The following is a 19341-nucleotide window of genomic DNA, read 5'->3' on the forward strand; positions in this document are numbered from 1 at the left end:
AAAGACTAGGTTTTTTCCATAGAGAATAGAACAGAATGTATGCTGCTCGGTGATCAGTGAAAGATCTTGGAGATTTGGAGAAAATGTGTTTGGCGATTTGGAGAAAAACATGTTCAGCGATTTGGAGAAAATGTGTTCAGCGATATGGAGAAAACATGTTCGGCAATTTGGAGAAAACATGGTCGGTGAAAACGTTAGAGATTTAGAGAAACATGGTCAGTGCAGTTATGGCGATTTTGTTTTTGGAGTTCATCATGGAGTGGCATAGAGCCCGACGACCGTAAGTGGAGATTTAAACCATAATGGAGAAAAAATGGAGACAAATTATGGAGATCAAAACTTTATTCATAATAAAGTGGAGAGTACATATATGGGGCGTTTTAAGGATAGAAATGTATGAGGTGCTCGATGTGCTAAGAGTTGGGAACATCGATTCCGTCTAAGTCACATAGGCGATAAGACCATGGTCGGGTAATGTCTTTGATGACGTAAGGCCCTTCCTAGGGGGAGGAAAGCTTGTGCATCCCTTTGTTTTTTTGTTTCCTACAGAGAATGAGGTCATCGATAGCAAATGAACGTCCTTTGATGTTGCGGTTGTAGTACCTCTGCAAGCCTTCTAGATACTTGGCTATGCGGACGCAAGTGATTAGGCGTTCTTCCTCGGCCCTATCGACGTCCTCTGTCTGAATAGTTGTGGCTTACTCTTCATCATAATTTTCCACCCTAGGTGCTCGGAAGGAAATATCCACTGGTAGTATGGCTTCTAAACCATAGAACAAGAAGTATGGAGACACACCGATGCTACGACTAGCTTGAGTGCATAGTCCCCAGACTACAGCTGGTAGCTCCTTGAGCCATCTGCTCGGGTACTTTTCTTCTTTCTGATATAGTCTCTTTTTTAGGGCATCAAGGATCATGTCGTTCGCCCATTCGACCTGGCCGTTGGCACTAGGATGGTCAACGGAGACGTATTTGATGGAGATGTAATGGTCTTCGTAGAATTCCCAAAAGTGATGGCCAGTAAATGTAGTTCCGAGGTTGGTGATGATGCTGTTCGGGAGACCGAATCTATGGATGATGTCTTCGAATAGCTCGACTGCTTTCTTTGCAGTAGCCGAGACAAGCGGTTTATACTCAATCCACTTGGAGAACTTATCAATGGTGATGTATATGTATCGGAAGCCAACTGGCACTGGCTTAAAAGGTCCAATCATGTCCAGTGCCCAACATGTGAAGGGCCAGGAAGCTGGAATGGTCTACAGCACTTGTGCTGACACGTGTATTTGCTTCGTGAAAAATTGGCATCCTTCACAACGTCGAACGATGTCTTCTGCATCGGAGATGGCCGTGGGCCAGTAAAAACTAGTTCAGAAAGCTTTGCCGACCAATGTTCTCAATGTTGCGTGCTTGCCGCAGGAACTAGAGTGAATTTCGAGAAGTAACTTCACTCCATCTTCTTGGGTGATGCATTTTTGCAAAATCCCTTCCTTGGCACTTTTTCTCATCACGTTGTCGTCCACCAGCATGTAATGTTTCCTTCGACAGATTAGGCATTCGGTTTTAGTCTTATCGGCAGGTACCTCGGCGCTAGAGAGGTACTTGATGAACTGTTCCCTCCAATCGGCGGCCAGCAAAGGTACCATAAGTACTAGCTACTCGGCGGGGGGAACTTCCTGAATTTCCTTTTCTTCCTTAATGGATGGCACCATAAGATCTTGAACAAAGACCCCTAGCGGAATCACGGCGCAAGAGGAGCCCAACTTGGACAAGTAATTGGTGAGCTAATTTTGATCGCGTACTGCCGTAGAACCGACCAATTTATAAGAGCATAAGTACAAAAACAATCACCGAAACGAGCAAATTCTCGCACTTGAGCCCATATAAACCCGGTAGTCAACTGAAACCATGAAGGATTTCAAACCAACTTGCATACAACCAAGATCACAGTAATTCAACATAACACATCACACGTTACAACATTTCATAAATAGTTCCCAGATAGATTACAACACATCAGAGTCATAGTTATTACAAACCAAGTCTAGTAAAGTAGTAGAAGCAAATAGTTTAACTCACATACACGATTTCAAATACAAGTACCAGCTTGCCGATCACATCCCACAAAAGCATTTGGATAAGATAAACAGAGATCATGCCCATGATCTAGTCTTTGTCATCCACCGGGTGGAGACAGTACTTATAGAAGCCCTAATAAAGAAGGTCATCTACAACAAGAGGTAATAAACCCTGAGTATGAGGATGTACTCAGCTAGACTTACCCGTCGGAAACCAAAATAATTGACACCAAGGATCATGCATAGCTTAATTTAGTGGATCTAGTAGACACTTTCTTTTTGCGGAAAAGCATAAGTAATATTGATCAACTCTTAACCTAAGCTAGCAGTGGCTTTTAGCCATTAACCTGTCATCTATATTAGCACCTATACTAGGCAATAACTTGATTAAGATGCAAACATTATTAACCATAGTAGGTATAAATTGTGGCAACTTTATCATCATTCTCCATTTAACCATATCATTAAATTAAGTGAATCGATTCCTATCTAGCTGGAGGGGTATTCCTACCACAAACCATACTTCCCCCATCAGGGTCGCAAATAAGCCACCTTTGGGACAATTCAGGAGTCATGGGTCCGATCAGTGCTGCAAAATCAGAGAACCACTCTGCCATGAGTGCTCAATGACTTAACTCGCCCTTGGGCTTACACCAATGGCTCTCTGCACATCCTTACTGCCATCCAGATTGCGACCAACTGCTCATGTCCCTGACCTGAATCGAGCTACTAGGCTTCACGGTCAGAACAAGTTATCCGGCCAGCTAAATGTTAGGCTGCGTTCAACATGATATAAGGACATACAGCGTATCGGTCCTTAAACGACATAGACAGAGTCACTATGTCCAACCCTACACAAGACTCCACCCGGTCTTAATTCATTATTAACATGGTTCTTTTCCACGATAGCAAATATAGCCAACCGTGATCCACCTCATCCTAAAGCTTGCGGGTGATAGAAAATCACCTGACTTCTACCGCACTAAGCATGGCTAAGCATTTAACCCATTCCTGAACTTAAATAGGATTCAAGTGTGATATCTAGACAAGGATAGATATATAATGCAACAATTGGTTCCAACCAATTCCTATACTTAATGCATCATCAACAATAAAAGATACTCAAGATATTTGTAAAAATGTGGGAGACTTAGAATGCTCCAGGGCTTGCCTTTCAGAAAAGAGGATGGGCGGTGGTCAGGGCACTTGGGCAACTCCTCCTCGGTGGCTGCTTCATCGGTTGCCTGAACCTCGGGCTCCTCCTCCAGGCTCGCTCCCTCAAACTCCAGAAGCGTCACTCCCTCTGGCACACCAATTGCATGTATGCGCAAGATAAATATCATGGATACACATGAACGAAGTTAGGGATGCTCGAGGAATACACATGCTTACAGCAGTTCGCATATTCCAACTTAAGCTCTATTCAAATCACTTTAACTTACCAAGTTTATACAACCTAATGTACAATTGCTCATCTTTAGCTAAGGATGTAGCATCTGCACCTAAGCATGTTCTCAAGTTAGGCTAGCACCTAAATAGTCAACAAGAACATTGCAACAAAACATACACACAAACATTCGTATTTTAGCAAAATAGGGACTATACAGTGGTATAGTAAACTGATCATAACTGGAGATCCACAAATCGAAATGATAGGAAACAAGACAACTTGGAAAGCTTATGAACTTGCCTAAAATTCATTTTCAGACCTCAAGGCATGATTCTAACCTTTACCAGGTCGAATTTACAGAACCACATAATAAGGTCCAAACAAGACAGAGAGCAAGCAAAACTATGATTCAACTTTAAATGACTGTAACTCCTAAACTACTAGGCCAAATGCCACCAAATTTTAACAGGAGCTAGAGACATAAGTTATCTACAACTTTTGTATTCACCACTTTCCCAGAAAATGAAATTGTCATAGTGAACTTTGTAAAGTTCCCAGAACAGTCTAGAAAGACATAATGCAAGAAAATAATTATTAACTTATTACCAACTCATCACACATATCAAAATAACACCAGAAAGTAAAGTGTTCACCACCAATTCATTTCATTTAATGCCTTTCTTAATTTATTTAATTATTTAAGAGGAATAATAAACATATATGAAAACTGCACCATTTAATCTACAAAAATTACAGTAGGTACTACAAGCTCCAAGTAGGCTACTGTATAAATTTCACATCATCTGAACAAGTATAGCGTCCTACACAAAAATGACAAGGCATAAAGGCTTAAAATAACATAAATAGGAAACCCTAGTGAAAAGTGTCAAGAAATAGATTTTATATTTTTCTTAGCATCCTTAAGGTACTAGGACAACCTCCAATAAATTTCATGGTCATTGGATTCATAGATAAATTATTAAAATTCACACAAGGATCATCAAATGATAAAAGGAAAATCTATAACTCAAAAATTATTCACGCACTGACTCTCAAATGTTTACCAGAGCTTATACTCATTAAGAAAAGCTCACCATCCAAATTTCATAATTTTTGGAGCACAGGAACTCTAGATGTGAATTAAACAAGTTTGCATCCATTTAAAAACACATTTCAAGTTTCAATTTAATTCTTCTAGAAACTCTACTATAAGTGCTAATATTATATTTTTCCTAAATACTACACTTCACCAAGATCCTAAGAAAATTGGAACCACCCAATTTGGATCTACAAAACTGGAGATATAAATTTTACAAATAGCATTCCAAACTAAAATATTTGAACTAGCTTTCAATCCTTATGTCACTGACAACCGGGGTCCGCCGGTCAGCCGGGTCCATGCGTCAGTGACTGAAAAGCAGAGCCACAGTGCGGGATGGTGTGGGAGCAGTGCTAGCTCACCGACGGTGACTCCTCCGGTGAAACTGAGGGCACCGGCGTGCTCCTCATGACGAGCCACACCTAAAGGTGCCTCGGGTTCAACCCCTACCAAAGCCTAACTAGGGCGGCGACGGGCATGGCGGATGGAGGCGAGGCTCTGATGGTGCTCCAGTGAAATCTGGCCATGTAGGGTGTAGCTAAGCTCGGTACAAGCTTTAGGATTAGTGGGGGAAGATGAGGGAAGGAAGGGAAAGGAGTGAGAGAGCTCTGGTGGTGGTCGGTCACGGTGAGCACAACTCCGTCGAGGTAACGGACATGGCGACAGTGTCGGAATTGGCCAAAGGCCCTCACCTAAGGCTCGTTTGGCTCAGAGAGAATGTCAATGAGGTTCATGGGGTGCTAGTGGAGCTCTAGGCGAGATATTGATGGCTATGGTGCAGTGGTGAGCTTGCACGAGTGTGGTGGAGCCAATGGCGACGACGGTGGTCCGCTGCGGCCGCTGTGGGAAGGCGAAGAGGAGGCAAAGAAATGAAATAAGGCATTGGGAGTCACGGGTGCACGCTGGAGCTTCAATTGGCATGCTCTAGCCTGATGTGGCCAGTGCAGTTAGGACGCTGGCAACGCACGGCGCCATGCGATGGTGACATTCTTTAAACGGCCGTCTACAGTAGACGCGATTCAGTGAAGCCAATAGAGCCTGACAGCATACTTTCATCGTGTTGAAACTTCCAAACCATTGATCATTAGTGAAAATAGTGTAAATAAAAGTTGTAGCCCTTTATACCATCTTCAACTTCTATTAAAAGACCAAGACCTAATTCTCCAAGAATCATGAGTAAAATCATCACCAAGTCGAACCAATGAAACTGAAATTTGGTTTTTGACTTAGAATTTTTCTGAGTTTCCAAATAGACCTCAAAACTGACTTGTGGGCCCTTTTTGAGCATGTTCTGCACATTTTCATGAGATGGTCATAAAATAACTTTTGTTCCTCATAAAATTTTCTACTACTTTCTTTAGATTGCTCAGACATGCAAACACTCTAAGCTATACTTTTTAAATAGTCAAACAAGAGAGCTCTAGGGGTCAACACTAGTCAAACCATTACTTGAAAGCATAATTAGGCAATATGGTCAACATGAACATTGTTCCTAATGACATTCTAAGTGTGGCTAAGTTGTTTAAGAGGATAATTAGCCACACCATGCATTGATCACACAAAAATCAAGCATCACATGTATTGAAACAAGGAAGAACAAGTGAAATGTTACTTTTGTTTCAAAGCCATGTTTCATATGTTTCATGAGTTTGTGGCATCATACTAACTAACCATGTTTCACTAAAGTATATGACATGTTTCAAAAGTGAATTGCACATGTTGCACTTGAGTGTTGCACACTATTCATTTCATAAAACAAACACACATGGCATATAACAATATGTTGCAATGTTTCAAAAGCATGTTTCAACAATCCAGGCTCATGAATGGATGAATGATTCTCATGTTTATGAAATGCAAGTGCAAATGTGGAAGCCAAACACCTAGGGTGTTACAACCCTCCCCCTTATAAAAATCTCGTCCCGAGATTTGACAAGTGTACCATTATTGATAGAATTCCTTATAACCTTCCCTCAAATAATCTTCTCTTTCCCAAGTGGCATCGTGTTCACTACCCTGATTACTCCACATGACCTTGTAAAACTTGACCACCTGACTTCGAGTCACTCGCTCACGAGTGTCAATTAGTCAGACTAGTTTTTCTTCAAAAGTCAAATCAGATTCTAACTTGATATCCCCTAGTGGAACGCTCTCTTCAGGGACACGAAGACATTTGTTCAACTGGGATACGTGAAAGATGTTGAAGATAGCACTCATCTCAGGAGGTAATTAGATCTTATATGCTACCTTACCACTTTGTCCAATGATTTGAAATAGACCGACATATCTGGGTGCAAGCTTTCGCTTCACACCAAAGCGTTGGACACTCTTCATGGGTGAGACTTTTAGATAAACGAAGTCTCTAACTTTGAACTTGATAGGTTTTCTACGACGATCAGCATAACTTTTCTGCCTAGCTTGAGCTACGGCCATATGGGTTTGGATCATATAGACTTGTTCTTCAGCTTCTTGAACAAAATCAATTCCATAATATCTCCTTTCACCGACTTCCACCCAATTCAATGGGGTTCTACACTTTCAGCCATACAAAGCTTCAAACGGTGCCATCTTGATACTCTCTTGATAACTATTATTATAAGAGAATTCAGCTAGGGGCAACCACTTTTCCCATGAACCCTTAGACGAGATGACACACACTCTCAATATATCTTCTAAGATTTGATTCATTCGTTCAGTTTGCCCATTGGTTTGCGGATGATAGGCAGAGCTTCTTACTAACTTAGTTCCCAATAATCCGTCTAAGTGCTCCCAAAAGCGAGCAGTGAACTATGGTCCTCTATCAGAGATAATAGTGTGAGGTATCTCATGAAGTTGGACTATCTAATTGAAGTATAACTCAGCATAGTCAGTTGGACGAAAATCTATGTGAACGGGAATGAAGTGTGTAGACTTGGTCAGACAGTCTACAATCACCCAAATAGAGTTAAAATTCCTCTGAGTAGTAGGGAGTCCAACAATAAAATCCATACTTATCTCCTCCCATTTCCAACCTGGAATAGAGAGTGGCTGAAGCAATCTAGCTTTCATGTGCACAGCTTTGACTCGACAGCAAGTGTCACACCTAGCCACATAAGCGGCTATCTCTTTCTTCATCTTGGTCCACCAAAAGCGAGGCTTCAAATCATGATATATTTTGCTACTATTAGGATGAATAGATAATTTAGAGGAATATGCTTCGGATATGATTTGATTTCGAAGCTCTCTATCCTTTGGGACCACTAACCTATCCTTGAACCATAACACATCATTTTCATCTACCCAAAAATGCTTGGTTTCTTGCTCTTTCATCTTGTGCTTGATGTGGAGCACACTTGGATCTATCTTCTATAGCTCAATAATTTGACTCTGTAGAGTACAACTGACAGTGATGTTGTGAAGGACTGCATGATGTAGGAGCTATGACAAATAGAGGTCACTTTCAATCAAAGAGTGGTAATGAGATTTCCTACTTAAGGCATCTACAACAACGTTTACCTTGCCAGGATGATAGTGCACTTGGAGGTTGTAATCCTCAATCAACTCGAGCCATCTTCTCTGACGTATATTCAACTCAGGCTGAGTGAAGATGTACTTAAGACTTTTATGATCAGTGTAGATGTGGCACACATTGCCAAGCAAGTAATGTCTCTAGACCTTCAAAGCATGAACAACTGCAGTGAGTTCTAAGTCATGCGTAGGATAATTCACCTCATGCTTCTGAAGTTGGCGAGAGGTATACGCAATGACTCGTCCTTCCTGCATAAGAACACCTCCTAGACCTGTGTCAGATGCATCACAAAACACATCAAAAGGTTTCTCGATGTCCGGTTGCGCCAAAACTAGAGCCGAAGTTAGAAGGTTTCGCAGGGTGTGAAAAGCTACATCACACTCAGAAATCCAGACAAACCTCGTGTCTTTTTGCAGCAACCAAGTCATAGTCTTGGCTATTTTAGAGAAATCTAGGATGAAGCAATGATAATAGTCAGCCAATCCTAGAAAACTCCGAACCTCATGCACCAAGATTGGAGCCTTCCAGTCCAACACTTCTTGCACCTTGGTGGGATCCATCATAATTCTACCATCGGCCAACACGTGTCCGAGAAAAGGTACCTCACAAAGCTAGAATTCACACTTGCTAAACTTTGCATAAAGCTTGTGTTCACACAATCTAGTGAGAACCACTCGCAAATGTTCAATGTGATCTTCTTCATTCTTAGAATAGACCAAGATATCATCTATAAATACCATCACAAATTTATCCAACTCGGGCATAAACACCGAATTCATCAAATACATGAAGTGTGCGGGGGCATTGGTCAATCCAAAAGATATAACAAGATACTCATAAAGACCATTTCTTGTAGAGAAGGTAGTTTTTGGAATATCCTCAGGTTGGATTTTGATTTGATGATAACCAGATCTCAAATCAATCTTGGAAAAGACTTTTGCTTTAGACAACTGATCAAATAAAGTATCTATGCGTGGTAGAGGATACTTATTCTTGATTGTGACTGCATTCAAGGGCCTATAATCTACACACATGTGCAGTGATTGATCCTTCTTCTTCACAAAGATAGCTGGACACCCCCACAGAGACGAACTAGGATGGATAAGGCCTTTCTTTAGAAGTTCATTCAACTAGGTCTTCAGTTCGGCTAGTTCATTGGGAGGCATTCTATAAGGTCTTCTAGATATGGGCGCTGTACCAGAAAGCAACTCTATCTTGAACTTCATGTCCCGATCTAGGGGCAATCTAGGCAAATTATCAGGAAAAATATCAGGAAAATCACACACTACTAGGATATCTGCCATAACCTTTGCTTGCACTGCATTTGCCGCACAAGAAAGATTGATGTCCCTAGGTAGCTGCACTAGAAAACCTTCCTGATTACTAGGATCTTTGAGCATGACTACTCTAGTCGATGTATCAATAAGCACCCCATGTTTGCTCATCCAGTTCATTCCCAATATCACATTGATACCTAGCCCTGATAAAACTACCAGATCCACCTAATAACTTCGTCCCTCTACCTCAAGTTGCACACCCCCAACAACTAGCTTTGTGGGGATAGTACCACTGGCAGCCCTAATACAATAACCCTCACCCTCTAAAGTATATGTTTTCTGTTTAAACTTGGATGCAAAAGCAGGGCTCATAAAAGAATGTGAAGCACCCGAATCAAATAGTATAACTGCAGGGTGTTGATCAACCAGAAACTTACCAGCAGTGACTACCTCTCCTAAAGAAATATCAGCAATATTAGTGTAGTTCACCTGCCCCTGGCGGCCACCTTGGTTGGCAGTCTTCTTGGGATAAGGATACTTCCTTGCTAGTGACCTGGCTTGTTGTAGTTCCAGCATGACATGTTGCTTGGAGGAACATTGGAGCTGCCTTGACTAGTAGTGCCCTTTGGAAGAGCAACTATAAAAGCCTTGCAAAATCCAGTCTTGCCTAGATTCTTCTTCAGCGGTGGGTGGAACTTCACAGCTGATGATGGAGGATAGAATGGAGCCTTAGATGTGACTAGAGCTTTGGACAGTGAGGCACCCGCCTCATAGGCTCTCTTGCGATTCTTTGAAGCGGCATAAATAGCATTGTTGTTTTCTAGAGATAAAGCATCACTAACAAACTCATTAAAGGTAGCACACTTATAATTTCCCATAGTCTTCATCAATTTGGGGCTAAGTCCCTGCTTGAAACTAGCGATCTTCTTAGCATCAGTGTCAACAAACTCAGTAGCATACCTTGCAAGGTTATTGAAAGCCTATAGGTATTCATTCAAGCTCTTGTTCCCCTGTGTTAGCTTCATAAATTCAGTTTTCTTGATTGCCATGAGACCAGGAGGAATATAATTTCCCCTGAAAGTAGACTTGAACTGATCCCAAGTGATTTGGGCATTAGCGAGCATAGTGGACCGATGATGACTCCACCAAATACCAGCTAGCCCATGCAGTTGGTGAGATGCATACTCAGACTTCAGCACCTCCGTCAAGCGAAGTAGACGGAATTTCTGCTCAAGAGTGTTCAACCACTCATCAGCTTGTAGGGGCTCTTAAGCCTCCTTGAAGATCGGTGGTTTAGTGTCTAGGAAATCTTTGAAGTCGCTATACTGATTTGGTTCCGGTCCTTGGCGTGCACCTCAGCTATCATGATTTGTAATCGTGCGGAGAGCCTTAGCCATAGTACACTATCCTTCAGCAAGAATTGCCATCAATTCCACTGGTGTGGGTGGTGGTGGCAGTGGGAGATCATCATCATCACCAGCCGCACTAGTGGAACGAGTGCGAGGCATCTGCAACAATACGCAACCAGCAATTATTGGTGATGTTAGCACATTGGAGAGGAACAATGCAATTATGCCAAACTGAATTTACTAGAGAGAATGTAAAATTCAAGCAATAAAATAGAGGCAATAATTCATTCTCCACTCACCACATCATCAGCTGATTACTAGCGCCATTCGCAGTGTATTCCAACATGACAAGTTTTAAAATTCACCAACTCAGATAAGCATTCCAAAGGGAGCGGATTAAGGTACATTACATGCCAAGTTTGAATTTAAAAGATACATCCAACATCCACCGTAGTACTTAGTCCATTACACAAATGGCTGCAAAAGCTTAAACTAGAGAGACTTGCTAGCTAACTACTCATCGAAGTGGTCACTGTTCACATTGGAAATGCCCTGGACTTCTTTAGGGTCATCCTCTTCCTCTTCTTCTTCATTTGTAGGTATAGCTGCATTGACATCTATCTGCATGTCCTCTTCTTCTTCATCAGCCTCAATCACCTGAGGTCCAAGATTTGGGTAAACTGGTGGAGGGTGAGGAATAGGAAACAGGCGGTTGTTTAGTTGATGGTACTCAACCTGAAGCTCCTCTAGCTGCTCTTGGAGCTCATTCTCCCTTTGAAAAGCATTGTGGTTTGCCATGATCCATCCTTGACGCCTTTCTTCTGCCAACTCTAGGGATGCATATCTATGATGGGTCACACGGTCCAACTCCTGTACTGCCTCATCTCTCTCTATGGTGAGGTTCATAAGCTGGTTATGAAGCTCATCTCTCTCACATGTTGCTTGCCCCCACTGCTGTAGACGATAATTTGCAATGCCCCGAATCTCATCTATCTCCAGCTGAGCTTGCCCACATGCCTCCACCCTACGGCGATACTTGCGGGCACGCAACCTAAACTTGTGTTGGGCTGCCATTGCCATGCCAGCTTCTTCTAATACTCTAGAAAGTGTGTCCTACCTAACTCAACAAAGCTTCAAGACGGCCATCATAGCACTCATTCCCACATTGTTGCTCTAAACACGTTCACCACGGCCTCAAACCAAGGCCTGGCTAGCTTCTTGAGTCCACTTAGCATCTATAGGAGCCACTTGGGGAATGGATGCAGCTGGTCCACCCACTAATTCATCTCTAAAACTCTATGCTATGTCCATATGCACCTCAAGGGTAGCAACTTGCGTAGCTTCCCATGGGCTTTGCCCATCAGACTCGGTGCTCCACCCATGCCATAGTGGTCTCGTGGGGTTCTGCGAAACAACCAAGGTCACATTGTACCATGGCACAGCTCCAAATGGCACCATCTGCACCCATGTGTAACGGGGCACCTCCGAATACCCAACTGAGCTTAGCACCCTCCAGAGCAAGGTAGGCATACCAAACTGGTCCAAAAAGGTACTGCTACCAGGAGGAAACACGAGCGTGGCCATCTGTATCAAAAGGGATCCAACTCTCAAGAGAGGATTATTTTTCAAGGTAGGCATAAGTAAGTTATAAGGGAGGGAGTAATACAATATGAATGACATGAGTGAATATGATGCATGCATGTTCCATACGTCCTCACAAACCTAAGAAAAATTAAGTTCTAGCAGAATATACGGTGGCATACACACGTTCTCTCGAATAGAGGTAACTAGTTGATCTACATGGTGCGTTGTTAGCGTACCTATAGAAAATTTCATTGCAGCCCGACCCAACAAGATATAATGCTAACAATGAAAGTAGTAAACTAAGATACTCTCCATATATACATCCCCGAATATATATACTTTAGTATCAAAAACTACCAGACAGATATACCCACAATTAAGTACCTTCATATGTACATATTTGCAACATGTAAATACTCCAGTAACCACAACTAACTCTCCCCTAGACCGACAGTTGGACGGTCATGCTCTCACAACTCACACTTACCTTGGCGTAGAGGCAATTGATCCATACATTACCATTCAAGTGAATCGCACCCATGCAATAGCACGCCGCATGGATGACAAAATAGAAACAATCACTTTCCCCTAAGTTAGTAATTATATAAGCCACCTAAAAGTCCTTATGTGGGCTACAAGGGATGTGATCACCAGCACACTATAAAATTTTAGATTTTGAAACACCTATATATAACTATAAGTTGGAAAACCATTTTCATAACAAAAGCTTGTGTTTTTAAATACCCGTATGATATGTTTAGTGTTGAATCTAGCTTTGATGCCAGCTATCGTGGAACCGACCAATTTATAAGAGCACAAGTACAAAAACAATCATCGAAATGATCAAATTCTCACACTTGAGCCCACATAAACCCGGTAGTCAACTAAAACCACAAAGGATTTCAAATCAACTTGCATACAACCAAGATCATAGTAATTCAACATAACACATCACACGTTACAACATTTCATAAATAGTTCCTAGATAGATTACAACACATCAGAGTCATAGTTATTACAAACCAAGTCTTGTAAAGTAGCAGAAGCAAATAGTTTAACTCACACACACGATTTCAAATACAAGTACCAGCTTGCCGATCACATCCCACAAAAGCATTTGGATAAGATAAACAGAGATCATGCCCATGATCTAGTCTTCGTCACCCACCGGGTGGAGATAGTACTTATAGACGCCCTGATAAAGAAGGTCATCTACAACAAGAGGTAATAAACCCTGAGTATGAGGATGTACTCAGCTAGACTTACCCATCGGAAACCAAAATAATTGACACCAAGGATCATGCATAGCTTAATTTAGTGGATCTAGTAGACACTTTCTTTTTGTGGAAAAGCAGAAGTAATATTGATCAACTCTTAACCTGAGCTAGCAATGAATTTTAGCCATTAACCTATCATCTATATTAGCACCTATACTAAGCAATCACTTGATTAAGATGCAAACATTATTAACCATAGTAGGTATAAATTGTGGCAACTTTATCATCATTCTCCATTTAACCATATCATTAAATTAAGTGAATCTACGTTGATGCTGCTCAGTCTAGTTCTCACTATCCAGGAGAGACGACGATTCGAATTGATTCCTATCCAGCTGGAGGGGTATTCCTAACACAAACCCTACTTCCCCATCAGGGTCGCAAACAAGTCACCTTTGGGACAATTCAGGAGTCACGGGTCCGATCAGTACTGCAAAATCAGAGAACCACTCTGCCATGAGTGCCCGGTGACTTAACCCACCCTTAGGCTTACGCCAATGGCTCTCCGCACATCCTTACTACCATCCATATTACGACCAACTGCTCATGTCCCTGGCCTGAATCGAGCTACTAGGCTTCACGGTTGGAACGAGTTATTCGGCTAGCTAAATGTTAGGCTACGTTCAACATGACATAAGGACGTACAGCGTATCAGTCCTTAAATGACACAGATGGAGTCACTATGTCTAACCCTACACAAGACTTCGCCCGATCTTAATTCATTATTAACATGGTTCTTTTCCACGATAGCAAATATAGCCAACCATGATCCACCTCATCCTAAAGCTCATAGGTGATAGGAAATCACCTGACTTCTACCGCACTAAGCATGGCTAAGCATTTAACCCATTCCTGAACTTAAATAGGATTCAAGTGCGATATCTGGACAAGGATAGATATATAATGCAACAATTAGTTCCAACCAATTCCTATACTTAATGCATCATCAACAATAAAAGATACTCAAGATATTTGTAAAAACATGTGAGACTTAGAATGCTCCAGGGCTTGCCTTTTAGGAAAGAGGATGGGCGGTGGTCAAGGCACTCAGGCAACTCCTTGGCAGCTGCTTTGTTGGTTGTTTGAACCTCGGGCTCCTCCTCCTAGCTCACTCCCTCGAACTCCAGAAGCGTCACTCCCTCCGGCACACCTATTACATGTATGTGCAAAATAAATATCATGGATGCACATGAACAAAGTTAGGGATGCTCGGGGAATGCACATGCTTACTGCAGTCCGCATATTCTAACTTAAGCTCTATTCAAATCACTTTAACTTACCAAGTTTATACTACCTAATATACAATTGCTCATCTTCAGTTAAGGACCTAGCACCTGCACCTAAGCATGTTCTCAGGTTAGGCTAGCACCTAAACAATCAACAAGAACATTGCAACAAAGCATACACACAAACATTCGTATTTCAGCAAAACAGGGACTATACAGTGGTACAGTAAACTGATCACAACTCGAGATCTACAAATCGAAATGACAGGCAACAAGACAATTTGGAAAGCTAATGAACTTGCCTACAATTCATTTTCAGACCTCAAGGCATGATTCCAACCTTTACCATGTCGAATTTACAGAACCACATAATCAGGTCCAAACAAGACGAGAGCAAGCAAAACTGTGATTCAACTTTGAACGACTGTAACTCCTAAACTACAAGGCCAAATGCCACCAAATTTTAACAGGAGCTAGAGACATAAGTTATCTACAACTTTTGTATTCACCACTTTCCTAGAAAACCAAATTATCATAGTGAACTTTGCAAAGTTCCCAGAACTGTCCAGAAAGACATAATGCAAGAAAATAATTATTAACTTATGTTGCAAACATATAAATGGACAAAACCAACTTTACTAACTTATCACACATATCAAAATAACACCAAAAAGTAAAGTGTTCACCACCAATTCATTTCTTTTAATGTCTTTCTTAATTTATTTAATTATTTAAGAGGAATAATAAACATATATGAAAACTGCACCATTTAATCTATAAACATTGCAGTAGGTCCTACATGCACCACGTAGGCTACTATAAAAATTTCACATCATTTGAACAAGTATAACATCCTACATAAAAAATGACAAGGCATAAAGGCTTAAAACAACATAAATAGGAAATGCTAGTGAAAAGTGTCAAGCAACAGAATTTATATTTTTCTTAGCATCCTTAAGGTACTAGGACAACCTACAATAAATTTCATTGTCATTGAATTCATAGATAAATTATTAAAATTCACACAAGGATCGTTAAATGATAAAAGGAAAATCTAAAACTCAAAAATTATTCATGCACTGACTCTCAAATTTTTACCAGAGCTTATACTCATCAAGAAAAGCTCACCATCCAAATTTCATAATTTTTGGAGCACAGGAACTCTAGATATGAATTAAACAAGTTTGCATCCATTTAAAAACATATTTCAAGTTTCAATTTAATTCTTCCAGAAACTCTACTATAAGTGCTAATATTATATTTTTCCTAAATACTACACTTCACCAAGATCCTAAGAAAATTGGAACCACCCAATTTGGATCTACAAAACTGGAGATATAAATTTTACAAAACAGCATTCCAAACTTAAATATTTGAACTAGCTTTCAATCCTTAAGTCAGTGACAATCGGGGTCCACCGGTCAGCCAGGTCCACGCGTCAGTGACTGAAAAGCAGAGCCACGGTGCGGGACGGCGTAGGAGCGGTGCTAGCTCACCGACGGCGACTCCTCCGGTGAAACCGAGGGCACCAGCATGCTCCTCACGACGAGCCGCACCTAAAGGTGCCTCGGGTTCAACCCCTACTGAAGCCTAACTAGGGCGGCGACAGGCATGGCAGACGGAGGCGAGGCTCTGATGGCGCTCCGGTGAAATCCGGCCATGTAGGGCATAGCTAAGCTCGGTACGAGCTTTAGGATTAGCGAGGGAAGACGAGGGAAGGAAGGGAAAGGAGTGAGAGAGCTCCGGTGGTGGTCGGCCACGGTGAGCACAACTCCGGCGAGGTAACGGTCATGGCGACGGCGTCGGAATTGGCCAAAGGCCCTCACCTAGGCTCGTCTGGCTCAGAGAGAATGTCGATGAGATTCGTGGGGTGCTAGTGGATCTCTATGCGGGATATTGCTGGCTATCGTGCAGTGGCGAGCTTGTGCGAGAACAGCAGAGCCAATGGCGACGGCGGTGGTTCGCTGCGGCCGCTGTGGGAAGGCGAAGAGGAGGCAAAAAAATGAAATGAGGTGTTGGGAGTCACGGGCGTGGGCTAGGGCTTCAATTACCGTGCTCTGGCCTAATGTGGCTGGCGTGGTCAGGACGCCGGCAATGCGAGGCGCCACGCGGCGGTGACATTCTGAAAATGGTCGGCTACTGTATATGCGATTCAGTGAAGCCAACCGAGCCAGACAGCGTACTTTCATCGCGTTGAAACTACCAAACCATTGATCATTAGCAAAAACAGTGTAAATGAAAGTTGTAGCCCTTTATACCATCTTCAACTTCTATTAAAAGACCAAGACCTGATTCTCCAAGAATCATGAGTAAAATCATCACCAAGTCGAGCCAATAAAACTAAAATTTGGTTTTTAACTTAGAATTTTTCTGAGTTTCCAAATAGACCTCAAAACTGACTTGTGGGCCCTTTTTGAGCATGTTCTGCATATTTTTGTGAGATAGTCATAAAATAACTTTTGTTCCTTATAAAATTTTCTACAACTTTTCTTTAGGTTGCTCAGACATGCAAACACTCTAAGCTATACTTTTTAAACAGTCAAACAAGAGAGCTCAAGGGGTCAACACTAGTCAAACCATTACTTGAAAGCATAATTAGGCAATATGGTCAACATGAACATTGTTCCTAATGACATTCTAAGTGTAGCTAAGTTGTTTAAGAGGATAATTAGCCACACCACACATTGATCACACAAAAATGAAGCATCACATGTATTGAAACAAGGAAGAACAAGTGAAATGTTACTTTTGTTTCAAAGCCATGTTTCATGAGTTTGTGGCATTGTACTAACTAACCATGTATCACTAAAGTATATGACATGTTTCCAAAGTGAATTACACATGTTGCACTTGAGTGTTGCACACTATTCATTTCATAAAACAAACACTCATGGCATATAACAATATGGTGCAATGTTTCAAAAGCATGTTTCAACAATCCAGGCTCATGAATGGATGAATGATGCTCATGTTTATGAAATGCAAGTGCAAATGTGGATGCCAAACACCTGGGGTATTACACATACCATGTGGTGGTACTTGATACCATAGAACTTCCCTTCGAGCTTCCTGATTTTGATGCAATATGCATCCATCTTCTCGCTAGAGCAAGACCAGTCTTTGTTAAGCTGGTTGATGACTAGCGCGGAGTCCCCATATACCATAAGGCATTTGACGCTCAGCTCAATGGCTATACGGAGTCCATAGAGACATGCTTCATATTCGGCAGTGTTGTTGGAGGCTGGAAAGTGTATCTAGAGAACGTATCGGAGCTTATCCTTGGTCGGCGTAATGAACAGAATGCTCACACCAGCACCATCGATGTTAAGGGCGCCATTGAAGTACATCACCAAGTGCTCAAGGCACGTGACGGCAATGGGCTCTTGGATCTTGGTCCACTCAGTGATGAAATCCACAAGCGCTTGAGACTTAATCATAGGTCTGCTTCAGAATTCAATGGAGTAAGTGCCGAGCTTGACAACCCACTTGATGATATGGCCATTGGCCTCTTTGTTTTAGAGGATGTCCCCCTGAGGGAACTCGATAACTATGGCGATCTTGTAATACTCGAAGTAGTGGTGGAGCTTGCGCGACATAATCAGAACGGCGTATAGTAGCTTCTGGACCTGAGGATAACGAGTCTTGGGCTCGTTATGAACCTCACTGATGAAATATACCAGATGTTGCACCTTATAGGCGTGCCCAGCCTCCTCATGTTCGACCATAATTGCTGTGCTGATGACATGAGAAGTAGTGGCGATATAGATCAGGAGAGTTTCTTCTGATCGTGGCGCCATCATGATTGGAGGCTTTGTTAGGAACAACTTAAGCTGCTCAAAAGTTGTGTCTACCTCTTCGGACCAGGAAAAGTGCTCGAAGGCCTTGAGGAGTTTGAAGAAAGGTAGCCCTTTTTTGCTGAGGCACGATATGAAGCGGCATAAGGCAGCCACGTAGCCTGTAAGCTTCTGTATATCCTTGATGCATGTTGGTCGTTTCATGTTGGTGATGGCAGAGACCTTGTCAAGATTGGGCTCAATGCCTCATGCGCTAATAATGTAGCCTAGGAGTATACCGGATGGAACTCCAAAGATGCACTTTGAAGGGTTCAGCTTCCATCGGTACCTTTTTAGGTTGGCGAATGTTTCTTCAAGATCGCTGATAAGATCATCTATGGTCTTGGACTTAACGACCACATCATCGATGTAAGCTTTGACGTTGCGGCCAATCTATTGATCGAGGCACATCTAGATAGCCCTTTGATAAGTCACCCCAGCGTTCTTGAGTCCGAAGGACATGGTGGTGTAGCAATACACACTAAAGGGCTTGATGGATGATGTCTTGATCTGATCTTCTTCCTTGAGGGAGATCTGGTGATAGTCGGAGTAATAGTCAAGGAATGAGAGTAGTTTGCAGCAGGCGGTGGAGTCTACAACCTTGTCTATCTGAGGCAAACCAAAGGGGTCTTTAGGGTAGTGTTTGTTAAGATCAGTGTAATCAACACACATTCTCCATTCCTTATTCTTTTTTCGAATGAGAATAGGGTTTGCTAACCACTC

The 19341-nt window shown here is 42.0% G+C and overlaps 1 protein-coding gene across 1 annotated transcript; it reads right to left on the reverse strand.

Moving 5' to 3' along the window:
* Positions 1 to 18300: 18300 nt before the first annotated feature.
* On the reverse strand, positions 18301 to 18783 carry LOC136510660 (uncharacterized). The gene has a single exon (XM_066505035.1). It carries the CDS (start codon positions 18781 to 18783, stop codon positions 18301 to 18303), a length of 483 nt encoding a protein of 160 aa, XP_066361132.1.
* Between the last annotated feature and the right edge of the window lie 558 nt (positions 18784 to 19341).

The sequence above is a fragment of the Miscanthus floridulus genome, chromosome 16, assembly GCF_019320115.1.
Source record: "Miscanthus floridulus cultivar M001 chromosome 16, ASM1932011v1, whole genome shotgun sequence".
NCBI classification, from domain to species: domain Eukaryota; kingdom Viridiplantae; phylum Streptophyta; class Magnoliopsida; order Poales; family Poaceae; genus Miscanthus; species Miscanthus floridulus.

Excerpts from the sequence above, each read along its gene's own strand:
- LOC136510660 (XM_066505035.1), bottom strand. The coding sequence starts at position 18,783 with ATGAAACGACCAACATGCATCAAGGATATACAGAAGCTTACAGGCTAC.